General features: G+C 38.3%; 1 protein-coding gene across 2 annotated transcripts in view; it reads right to left on the reverse strand.

Annotated features, from left to right (window-relative positions):
* Positions 1 to 13,324, reverse strand: part of Dmxl2 (Dmx like 2) — a 141,593-nt gene that overhangs the window by 87,865 nt on the left and 40,404 nt on the right. For both annotated transcript variants that reach the window (XM_029481293.1, XM_021171445.2), the window contains exons 7-9: positions 8,764 to 8,942; positions 6,499 to 6,682; positions 5,421 to 5,595 (exon numbers count right to left, since the gene is read on the reverse strand). In XM_029481293.1, the coding sequence (XP_029337153.1) occupies positions 5,421 to 5,595; positions 6,499 to 6,682; positions 8,764 to 8,942 (538 nt within the window). The remainder of the gene's footprint in view (positions 1 to 5,420; positions 5,596 to 6,498; positions 6,683 to 8,763; positions 8,943 to 13,324) is intronic.

Raw genomic sequence — 13,324 nt, forward strand, 5'->3', positions numbered from 1 at the left:
CGGTTTTGAGGAAAGGGGGTGAACACAGCTCTAAGAGGTATGACATGAAGACGTTTAAGCATAGCCTGGACATTAGACTGTGTGGAATGACTTAGCCAGTTCCCAGGCACTGACAATGACACTGTGTTTATGGCAGCGACTTCCCTTACTAGTAAGGACACACTCAGAGTTTCTAAGTGTAAAAGTCCATCTGTTCAGATCACTTTGAAAAAGATTAGGGAAAAAGACTCCCACGCATGCACACATGATCACATGCACACACAATTACAAATGCTAATGGGTAAATCTCTGTGACAGCTATGAAAGTGTTCACTGTACTCCTGTAATTTTGCTGAATGTCTAAAACTTTCCTACAAATTGAGGGGAAAGAACACAAGGATGAAGAAAAGAACCAGGGAACTGGCTCAGTGATTACCAAGCAAGAAAGAGAACCAGAGTTCAGATGCCCAGAGCCCATGTAAATGCTAGGTGGGTATCATGGCACATCTGAAATTCCAGCTATCAGAAGGCTGAGACAGAATTCCAGCAGCTAACTAGCCAGACTAGCTAGACTGGTGAGCTCTGGGTTCAACTGAGAAATCCTGCCTCAATAAATGCGGTGGAAAGTGATTAAGAAAGACTCACAGATTCAACTATGAACCTCTGTATGGACACACACATATGTATGCATGCACACGTGTACACACACTCACATGTAAGCATGCATATATACACATATGTACATATACATGACAGAAAGAAAAAAGACACATAATATACAAATACCTATAGGTTGAAGAAACAAAAATATGATTAGAATTAATATATGGTGAGTTTACACAAACAGTATGACATTTATCAGAAAATTCCGTTTGCTCAGTGGCAAGAGTATTTGTTGCTCTTGTAGAAGCCTGGGATGATTCCTAGCACCAACATGATGGCTTGCAATTATCTATAACTCCAGGCCCAGGGGATCTAATGCCCTCTTCTGATTTCCTTGGACAGCAAGCATGCCTGTGGTGAATATACATAAATAGAGGCAAAAATAGCTCTACTGATTAAATAATTAAAGAAATCAACTAATTGTCTTTTGGCTATATCACAAATTCAAATGTTTTTCTGAAAAAAAATAAGAGGAAAAAACTAACAGTATAAAAGCATTTTCATTTAACAATTAATTTGGTCAATCTATAAATTGTATTTGCAAGAGTATCTATAATGCATCAAGCCAAATGACTTAAAAATTATATTTAAAATAGTATGTAGGTGGGCAAGGCATGTAGCACATGCCTTTAGTCCTAGAATGAGGCAAAAGCAAGTAGATCTCTGTGGGGTTTAGGCCAGCTTATTCTACATACTGAGTTCCGCGGGCCAGCCAGGGTTATATGGGGGAATCCAGTTTCAAAAAGAAAACAAAATAACACTGGAAGGCAAGGCCCAATAGCTACAAGGACATATGACCTCTATATTTATCCATAATAAAGCAATGTGCGACCCCTGGCTCATTTGATTTTTATATACAGATAAAAGCCAAGCTTCTAAAGTAGATGGAATTTATTGTGGACTATTATTAATTGTACTTTTTAAAGTTGTATCTCTATCAGTCAACAACTCAAGAAAAGCTTCTTTTAAAAGGTTAAAATTTTTGTAAAAAAAAAAAAAAACTAGCTAAAACCACCAACATTTTAAAAAGTAAGTTAAAATAAGTTCCAGGACATTCTTAGACTGTGATAAAGGCTTAAGACCAAACTGAGCATGATGATATCCACTTATCTATGTTGCTAGAACTCCAAAGGCAGATAATTAGAGATTCAAAACCAACCTAGGGTACATTCAAGATCTTGCCTCAAAAACTCAGTGTGGGGGAAAAAAAGATCAAAAGGATAATATACGTAAAATAACAATCACTGTAGCAATATCAAAGAGAAATAGTGAGAACCACAAATGCAGACGTAAAGGACAGTTTAAACATTTGGTAGCTGACTATGCTCAACCTTGCCCATTTCTGTGGACTCTCAACTCTCCCCTCCCATTCCTTTATGTAAAGCACCAAAACCTAGAAATATCTTCTACCTGAACTCCGCCCTCACAGCAGCCATATCTGACATGGATTCAGGTAGGCGATTCTTATTCTCCTTCTTTGTTCTCCAATACAAATCCTCCGTTACTACCCCGCCAACCTGGCAACAACCTGCTTAAATGTGCCCCTCCTCCCACCTCAACTCCAACTCTTGGTTCAGACTCAGCATCTGTCCCCCTAGGCCCTTTCATTCCCGTCTCTCCAGATAATTCTTTGCCTTACTGTAACCTATTTGCAGGATCCCTCTTCCCACCACACTTCCAACTCTCTGTGACCTGGCATCTTGATGTAGATCCACCTTAGCTCTTTCCTGAAGCTCCTCTTCGTCTTTTCACGAACTCTATTCCTATTCCTCTCTGCCCAACTCTATTCCTCTCTGCCACCCACCAACCTCCAGAAGCACTCTCTATCAGGCAACACAGCCACCATACTTTTCTAAGATCCAGAGAGGGCAATAGACACCAAAGAACGAAAACCCAACTCAACAAAGACATGACCAGATATCGACACCTAGAATTACCTCAATCATCTTAACTCTAGATACCTAGACACCATCTAAAAAAATACAAATACTGACAGCAGAACCCAGGAACCCTGGATTACAGAAGGTCCTGAGAAATGCAACAGAGCTGAAAAAGAATATCAAATAAGAAATATCAAGACCTGAAATCAGTAAAGAAAACCCACCTGAGAAATGGAAATGTTAGTAAGTCCAACAAAAACCTAAGAGGTAGCCTTACCAGCTGAGCAGACGATTCATAGAGCGTCTCAGGCACTGAAGACAACGTAGAAGAAATGGAAATCCCAGTCAAAGACTTAGTTGTTAAGCTAAAACAACTCAGGCACAAGCATCCAAGGTATCTGGGACACTATGAATAGAACAAATTTATAATACTAGGAATAGAGAACCCCAGCTCTAAGGTAAAGAAAATATTTTAACAAAATTACTTAAGAAATTTCCCCTAAAGTAGGAGACCCACAAAGCATAAAGAACACCAGACAGATGGAAAATTCCCCACAATACACAATAATCAAAACAATGAATATAAGGAACAAAGAATAAGAAAAGCTACAAGAGGAAAAAACCACCAAGTAACGTCAAGAAAGATCCATCAGAATAACACCCAACTTATCAATGCAGACTCTAAAACTAGAAGGCTTCATCCCAGAGATGCAGGGATGGTTCACTAAATGTTAATCAATAAATATAATCCACCACATAAACACACTAAAGGGCAAAAACCACATGATCACCTCACAAGACTGGGAAAAGGCCTTTGACAAAATCCATCATCCCTTCATGATAAAAGTCCTGGAGAGACTAGCAACACAATCAACATACATATCTCGACATAATAAAGACAATATACAGCAAGCCCTCAGCCTAAATTGATTTCCATGAAAATCTGGAACAAGACAAGAATGTCCACTCTTTCCATACCTATTCAACATGGTACATGATGTCTCAGCTAGAGCAGTATGACAACTGAAGGAGATCAAAGGGATACAAATTGGAAAGGAAATCAAAGTACAGATGATAATAATTTACAGATTTACAGATGATAATTTTATACATGAAATGAAAACACCTTAAAAACTCTACCAGGAAACTTCTACAGCTGATACACTTTCAGAAAAGTAGCAGGAAACAAAATTAACACACAAAAATCTACAAATGACAGACTGAGAAAGAAATCAGGGAAACAATACCTTTCACAATAGCTCCCCCCAACTAAAAAATTAAAATATCTAAGGATAATTCTAACCAAGCGAATGAAAGACTTAAGAAAAACTTTAAGACATTGAAGAAGATATCAGAATCGTCTCCCAGATCTCCCTTGCTCATGGATCAGTAGGATTAACATAGTGAAAATGGCCATCCTACCAAATGCAATCTACAGATTCAATGCAATCCCCATCAAAATCCCAACACTTAGGTCCCAGCACTGAGAGGGCAAAGTGGACAGGAGCTCTAATCCCTAACCAAGAAGGTATCTCCAACTGACATCCAGTGGGAAAGGAAAACTTAGTGTTCTCCAACGGAGTCTCACTTAACCACACTTAAGGGCAGGCCCCATGCCCAATGGTAGAGGGTAAACACAAAACAAAATCAGTGGTATTTTGGAGGGTTTTTGGGGTTTTTTGGTCTCATGTTGCTCTGTTTAGGCATTTTTTTCACCTTACCAATCTTTTGCTAGTATATTATGGTATCTGATTTTGAGCATGCATGTGTAAAAATATGCATATGCTTCTTGTATTGTTTTTGGTTTTTTTTTTTTGTATCCCCTTTTTTATTATTTGCCTGTTTGTTTTCTAAGGAGAGAAAGAAAGAAGGCATCAAGTTAGGTGAATGGGGAGGTGGGATAGATCTAGGAAATGAGAAGGGGAAACAATGATCAGAATATACTACACAAAAATATTTTCACATAAGTATTATTTATATTTACTAATGTTAGTAGTAACTTAACTATGTATGTCTAAAAAAAGATAAATTTAACTTAGTAATATATTGTTTCTTCCAAAAATATGGAAAATGTAATTTCAACAAGTAATCAATAGAAATAAAATTTTTCATTCTTTTTTTAATACTATCATAGAAAATCCAGTGTGTAAAGTACAGCAAGCTTCAGTTTAGAACAGCCGTAAAGGTCACTGGACAACACACATCTGTAATCACTGTGAAAGATCAGATTTTAGGAAGTGTATTCAGTGAATATTATATAAACAAATATTTAAAAATAAAACTCTTTTCACCCTGAAGCAATAGACCTCCAATTGATAAAGTAGGACTAAATTTATATAAATACAGTTCTATCATCAATGCAGCAAGAAATTTACAGTGTGTCTATATATTTTTAGACCAAAAGAAAACGCAACACCTTTAAAGAGAAGCTCTCAAATATGCTTTGCCAACATAAAACCTGTTTCTGTTCACTCTTAGCCAGATAAGAAGTCAAGCTAGAAGAAAATACCAGGGCTAAAAGAGAAATATCTTTCTATCTAAGGATAGGCCAAGAAAGTCTGCATAGGTAGAAAATAAGCTATGCCAAGATGTAAACTACTTTGGTAAGATTACAAAAACCTTTAAATGATGGGAAGAATATGCTAAATGCCCGAGCTAATACCATGTGTGTTCTGGGTTCAAGTACAGCTCTGACTGACTTGGAACCTTTGTTATACTCTGGACAAAGATGTTAAATATACTTACGGAATTATACCCTAAAGTCACAGAGACCCAACTGAAGACGCATTACCTTGTATTATATTTTAAAGGGCAACATAAAATAAAAAGCAGGTGATAAAAGTAACAATGACTTTCAACTTCCTTGCCTCTCTTCAGCACATTTCTACTACACTGTACCTGTAGTAGGATTGATGCTCGCCGCGATGTGAAAGTGGCACAGTGCGTTGGCATGGTGAGAAATGTGTCTGTGAACCTCGTGGGTTGCAGTCTTGTCAGGCATCAGTTCAGCGTGAGTTACAAGAACAGAAGACCTCCTTTGTCCTTTCCTTAAATTCTTCAAATGGTGTATTGTCTAGAATAGAAAAGTGTGTCTTAAACCCAACTCTGAAAGGTCTAACAATGCCAACCACGAGCCTTTGTATTACTCAGAAGACGTAGACTGACCTCCTGAGGTTCAAATCCCAGCAACCACATGATGGCTCACAATCATCTGCACAGCTACAGTGTATTTATAGACATAAAATAAATAAAATAAAATATTTTTTTAAAATTTACTTCACTTTCAAAGTATTCAGCAAGAGTCACTGCATAGCAATGATGTGAGTTCACTTGTGCCTAATAAGTTGTTTTGAGATAGAGCTTCACGTAGCCCAGGCCGACCTTGAACTCCCTGTGTAGCGAAGGATGACCTTGAATTCTCCTGAGTGCTGCAATTACAGATGTGTACCACTCACCCAGCCTCTAACACATCTTCTGTTAGATGTTTCTGTTCTGTTGTGCTGCTGCTGTTTTGTTTTCAGACAGTCTTAAATTAAGCCCCAGGCTGGCCTTAAATCTCAGTTCTCCTGCCTCAGCCTCTCAGGTGGAGAATCACTGGCAAGAAACACCAAATCCAGGTCTCCCACCCAGAGCTTCTCTACCTAACATCTTCATAAATAATCATCTTTAGTCTTAAGGAACAAAATAAAGTAAAAACAAACATTTAGAACTAAGTTCAAGGACTTTTACATGTTTTACAAATGCTAAGCACTCTTGCAGATTATGATATTTGACCTGAAAAATGAAAACATCAAATTTATGTTACTTACCTAGACTATATGCCTAAAATCATCACTGTCTTTAGCTTCATAACAGCACACTGAGTAATCTCAGAAGTATGATGTAAGTATTCACTATTAACTTTATCACATTCTCATGTGTACCATACCCAGCAAAACAGATCTTGAGGATCCATTTACCCCTTTACATACTATACCTCAAGAGCATGCTGGATCCTGTCTTTGTGTTTCCCAGCAGAAGAGAGGTTGCTGGCAACGCTGGAGGTAGTGGTCTCACAAATCTGTTCACCCAAAAGGCAGTCTTCAGGTAACAATGTTTCTGCCCAGAGCCGACACACACCATCATGACATGAAGTCAGTAAGACATTACAGACAGAGCCCCTAGCAGCAAAGAGAAACACACAATGCTATTAGTGTCAGTGCCATCCATGAACTAAATGCTATTAGCATTGACTTTTCATATACTAAGATGGCATTAATATAAAACACTGTGTGAAAAAGTAATTCACTAAAGCCTTAAAATTGCTCCCTGGGATAACCGTAAGAACGTCACTGTACATGTGCTATTTAAAACCAGGCTCTAAGGAACATCATTATATTCTAAACAACTAAGAGCAGAAGGAAGCCTAACTGCTGTAAGTTAAAGGATAATCTTAATTAAAAAAATCATTAAATATAATTATTTAGTTTATGGCAGTAGTTCTTTGTTTCTGAAAACTTGACAATCCAAACAGCTGTAAATAGGCAAACAAAGAAGCGTACTATAACCGTAAGAACTTCATTACAAACTGTAAATCAAGGTCATTAAGTTAAAGGCAGTAAAAAAAATTGTGTAATATCAAACAGCTGAATACATTAACTACTTATAAAATAACAAAGAAATCTGTGTGTGTGTCTGTGTCTGTGTGTGTGTGTGTGTGTGTGTGTGTGTGTGTGTGTCTATGTGGGGGCTTATAGGTTAATGAGTCAGATCCAGAGGCTTGTGCACACCAGGCAAGTGTTCTACCAACTAAGCTATAGCCTCCAAAAATTACTGTTTCTTTTTAAAATAGCTTATGGGGCTGGAAAGATGACTCAATGGCTAAAGAATACTTGCTGCTCTTATAGAGAACCAGGGTTCGATCCCAGCACCCACATGGCAGCTCATAACCATCCCTAACTTCAGTTCCAGGAAATCCAACGCCTTCTGCTGGCCTCTATGACCAGTAGGCAAAGATGTGGTGCACAAACGTATAGTCAGGCAAACACATATACACGTAAAACAAAAAGAAAGAAGTCTTGAGACTAAAAGGGGGTTTAGTGGCTAAGGGCACTTGCTGCTCTTCCACAAGACCAGGGCTCAGTCCCTCAATTGGGGGCTCACATTCAAAGGGTGAACTCTAATTCAGAAGGATCTGATGCCCTCTTCTGACCTCTGTGGGCACTGCAAGCATTCCATGCATACAGGCAAAACACTCATGTATAAAATAAAAAACACAAGTATTTTTTAAGCCGGGCGTGGTGGCGCATGCCTTTAATCCCAGCACTCGGGAGGCAGAGGCAGGCGGATTTCTGAGTTCGAGGCCAGCCTGGTCTACAAAGTGAGTTCCAGGACAGCCAGGGCTACACAGAGAAACCCTGTCTCGAAAAACCAAAAAAAAAAAAAATAAAAAACAAGTATTTTTTAAAGTTGCTCACATGAAATTTAACTTTGCCAAAAGTTTTAAAAATAATTTTTAAATTATTACAAGAGACTTAAATAACTTAAACAAAATAACCTTTCTAAACAGAAATGTAAGCTGTCTACTATTATTTTATAACTACAACATGTTAGTAAAGAGGACACTGAATAAAACAAAGACTCAAAAGGAGGTGCACCCTTAGCAAGGTTGAGGACTTCAGTCCCTGGCATTTGGAATTCATTCAGGATTCAGTATCTTTCTGAATGGATCAAATAAATCTTTCATTTGGACTCCAAAGACAGATAAATTCACTATGTTCTCTCCATATCATATACCATTCTGTCATGTATAAATTGTAAATTACATTCTCACCACCATGCACATTATTAATAGCTCATTACTATCCTTCAGTGGGTACTCCCTATTTACAAGCAAAAATATCCTTTCTAGAACCTTCCTTTACTAATGTTACTAGTCACAATACCAGCTAATGTGGTCTGGGCAAGTGTGTGCTGTGGTCTGTACTAAATATAAACACTTCATGCACACAAGCACATCTGTCTCTCTCACCGCTCTCTGAGACGGTGCTATTACTACCCTCATTCAACAAAGAGAAAGATGGAGACAGAGAGCTTTAAAAATCTACTCAGACGCTAATGACAGATGCAGAAGCTGAATTCAGATGACTTCACTCCAGTCTATTCTGTTAGTCACAACTTATCAGAACAGTGAAGATTCTATTTTCATTATTTTATAAACATTTAAGAAAAAAATTAACATTGCATGAAACATGCATCCAACCTGGGCATATACTTGCTAGTTTTCCGCCATGAGAAACCTGTCACGGCTCGAGGGTGTGCCAAGTAAACAAAGGAGAACTGAGTGGAAGCCCGTCTCCTCTTCACTTCATGGGGATCTTGAGGTATGATTGAAGACTTCCAGCCAGTCATAGGGTACCAGACTTTCAGAAGACAGTCATCCTGAGAAAGATAGAGGTCCATAGAAAACTATTTTGCTATTCAAAATGTGGTGGTATAAGCTTTAAAACAAGATATATATTTAAAATAAAGTATGTAACTGACATATTACAAATCTAAACCTAAAATGACATTTTATTACTTTAAAAGAAATAAACGAAGCCGGGCGTGGTGGCACACACCTTTAATCCCAGCACTTGGGAGGCAGAGGCAGGCGGATTTCTGAGTTTGAGGCCAGCCTGGTCTACAAAGTGAGTTCCAGGACAGCCAGGGCTATACAGAGAAACCCTGTCTCAAAAAACCAAAAAAAAAAAGAAAAAAGGAAATGAGCAATTTATTCATTATCAACCTTCTCTGTATAGTGGCATTTGTCAATCAGACAGTAATGTTACATAAAGTCCTGAAGATGAGTGGAGAGCAGACACTAGTCCCTTGGATATAAAAAAGGGAAAAACCACTGTGTTATCTATCTCTCAGTAACTGATCTTCTGTTTTAAGGTACCTGCAAGGGTAAAACTATCTTAAATACAGACTATTTCCTGCTCTAAATTAAGAACCAGAAACCTTTTTCTATAGGGCCAAACAGATGACAATAAACAAGCCAGGCTTCCTAGGTCTGTGGCACAGATTATTTTTTGTGGGTTTTTTTCCTTTTTATGACCCTTTAAGAATATACACAAACAAACACTCAGGCTGGAGAGATTGCTCAGTGATTAAAAATAAATGTCTGCTCTTCCAGAGGACTGATTCAGCTGTAATTCCCAAGACCCACACAGTGGCTCACAACTACCTGCAACTCTAGTTCTGGGTATTTGGTGGAACCCTCTTTACCCTACTTGAGAACTGTGTGCATATGGCACACATATATACATGCAGGCATATTTGCATACATGTAAAATTAAAATTAAAAATTTTTAAAGGTTAAAGACAGACGCTGGAGAGTTGGCTCCGTTATGAGCACTGTGGCTCTTGCAGAAGACCTGTCTTCAATGCCAGCACCCACATGGTGGCTCACAGCCATCTGTTAACTCCAGATTCAAGGGATCCAACACCTTCTCTGACCCCCATGGGTATCAGGCATGCAGGTGGTACACACACACATTCAAGGCAAACACTCATACACAATAAAATAAAATAAATGTAAAAAAATTAAACAATGTAAAAAACACAAAACAATAAATTAAGAAAATTGTAAAAACCATTTGCCAGTACTTGGCTAACAATATGTTTCTATAAGTGATTTACAAAGAAAGCATTTAGCTAGCCAATTAAATCATTTCTATTTCTAAAGTATTTACAAGTATGACAACAGCCTTGATTTTACCACGTGAACACCCATGTTAGCATGCATCTTTGCACATACATGTGGAAGCAGAAGAGCGCCCCAGAGGACTTCAGGTGTTCTCCTCTATCATCCTGCTTTACTGCCTTGAAGCAGGGTCTCTCATTAAATGAGGCGCTCACCATTTTAGCTGGTATGGCCGGCCAGCAAGCTCTTGAGACCCACCTATCTCCTCCCCATACGATGCTGGAGTCACAGACTTATGCAGCCATGTCCATCTTTATATGTGAGTTCAGGTTAAGTAAGAGGCCCTGTCTTAAAATGTAATAAACAAACTAGTAAACATGGTAGAGAATGAAATATACTAAATGTAGACCTCAGGTTTACACGCGCGCGCACACACACACACACACACACACACACACATACACACACACAAAACCCAGCAGGAAGACTCTTACTACTGTCAAAAAGCAACTAATTTTCTGAACTCATAGCAATGTTCTCTTAGTGCTGATTTTCTTAGTGGTCTTTAAATTTGTCAAAATCCATTGAAACATGCTAAATTACCTCAGTAACTTAATTTAAAAAAGAAAAAGATGACAAAACTTGTGCATTCATTTTTAACAGCACAAGAGTTGTCTGAGGCTAGGAGTGTAGCCCTGTGATACAGAATTTGTCTAATTTTCATGAGGCCTTGGATTTAATAATAATAATAGTTATTATTTAAATATAAATAATACAATTATTTAATAATCATAAATAGGTTTTTCAAGTTGTGTGGCTAAGTTAAATTGTAGTACATTTGCTCACATGGTGGAAAATTACAGTACCCTTAAAAAGACTTTAGAGCCAGGCATGAAAACACACACACACACACACACACACACACACACACACACCTCCCAGCACTGGACTGGGAAGGCTGAGCCAGGATAAATTGGAGACTACCTTAGGCTACATACTGAGAAACTATTGAAAAGAAAAAAATTTAATCTAGTACCTTGTGAGTAAGAATGGCTCATTAATAAGTAAAATTTTATTTAAGCTCAGATAAAAATTCCAAATATTCTTAAAGGAAAATTTAATTCCACATTTGTAAGAAATGAATCTTCTCCGCAAACGTACCCAGTAATTAATATTCAAAATCCCGAAAGTAATTGGAGTCTCCTAACAGTTGAGCTGAAGTCCTGTCTGTGTGCTGCAGAGGAGTGGGAAGTGCTCTCTGGAGAGCCACACGGCTCCCATCTGCTTCAGCAGATCACACAGACTCCGACTTCTCAACACGACAGATGGGAATACGGGGACAAAAACTGCCCAGCTTTCCAAAGTCAATTTCTGTTCTTTTCTCAAGAGAATCTAAATTAATATCTTATCTTTTCAAAACCTGAAGAAATAATCTTCTTAAATCCAACACATTTGCTAACTAACCCTCAAAGGGTCCTTACTGATATAATACTCCTATCATTCCACAAGAGTTCTTACACAGCTCTGTGGAGAACTGAACACAAGCTTACAGAAATATAATTAAACAAGTAAAATTCTCGGTAATCTTCTAAGGCTGCGTGTAATAAAAATTCAAAGACAACGATTCTTAGTTCCTGAATATATAACCAAGGTGGAGGGCCTCGAAGAGCTTCCAATCTAGCCACCCACTGAAGGGAAATATGCTTTAACTCATGACTTAATCCTACACAACATACAAAAGCATCTTTCATATTAGTGATGAGATTTCAAATAAAGGCTCATATACTGAACCTGGTTATCATACTGAAATCTTTAGTCAAGTCGAGTGCCAAGTGGGTAAGTCAAGAGGCACACGAGGACCCGCCAACCCAGATGCAGGGCAAAATGAAATTGGAAGATCACAAGTATGAAGCCAGCTTTAACAACTAAGACACTGGCTCAATTTGTTTAACTTTTTATTACACCTTACTGTTTATTTGTGTGTTTGTGTCTGTATCTGAGAGTGAGCACACACACATGCCATGGTGTGCAAGTAGAAGACACAGGGCAATATGCAGTGCTCGGCTCTCTCCTTCAACCACACAGGTCCCGAGAATCAAACTCAGGTTGTCAGACTTGCTAACAAATGCCTTTACCTGATGAGCCATCTCTCTGGCCCCCAAAATATATTTCAAATGGGGAAGGGGTGAGGCTATAGCTCACCCACTTATAGTGGTAGATTTACCTTGCTTATACAAAATTCTAGATTCAATGCCCCATACCAAAAATAAAATAAAGTGTCAATGGCTCTGTCAAAAGACCATACACCTAAACCTGGCCTGGTGGCACATACCTGTAATCCCAGGTTAGGGGAGGCGGAGGACCAGGCATCAGTAACATATGCATACGAGGCCTGTCTGAGCTAGGTCTCAAAAAATAAAAGCATATCACCAGGAGAGGTCATGCACAGCTTTAATCTCAGCGTTCAAGACATAGAAGCAATCAGATCTTTGTAAGTGAGGCCCAGCTGTCTATATAATTAGCTTAAAAAAAAAAATCCATCCTATGGGACTCCGAGGCCTACACACACTCAGCCAAGTGCTCTGCCACTGAGTGGCAGGCAGCCCAGCTCAAATGACTCTTTCTTGATTCAACTGCTATACAATTTTAGTATTTCAGAAGTGGCCGTTATTCTACATGTATCTCCATACACAGCCTTATTAAGAAGCCAGCCTTCTGCCGTGGATGGTGTTACACCTTTAACTTCAGCCCTTGGGAGGCCAAGGCAGGTAGATCTCTGTGTTCAATCCTTAGGACTCACAAGATAGAATGAAATTCTAAACAGCAGTCCTTGGCCTCCATACCCTGGCATATGTGTGAGCACCCAAACCCCAACATACAAAAAGTAAATAAACTGGTTTAAGAAAAGTCATAAATCAGACTATTTTTCAAATCATTTTTCTATGATCTTGAAAATAATTTTCCTTCATTATTAACTCATTCTTTTCAGGCATTGTTTTTAAAAAGTTCTCTATGAATCTCTGCATTCTATACAGAAATTCCATTTTTATTATTCTTTTTTTTAATTTTTAATATTTTTTATTACATATTTTCCTCAATTACATTTCCAATGCTATCCCAAAAGTCCCCCATAGCG

This window comes from Mus caroli, chromosome 9 (genome assembly GCF_900094665.2).
Source record: "Mus caroli chromosome 9, CAROLI_EIJ_v1.1, whole genome shotgun sequence".
NCBI lineage: Eukaryota > Metazoa > Chordata > Mammalia > Rodentia > Muridae > Mus > Mus caroli.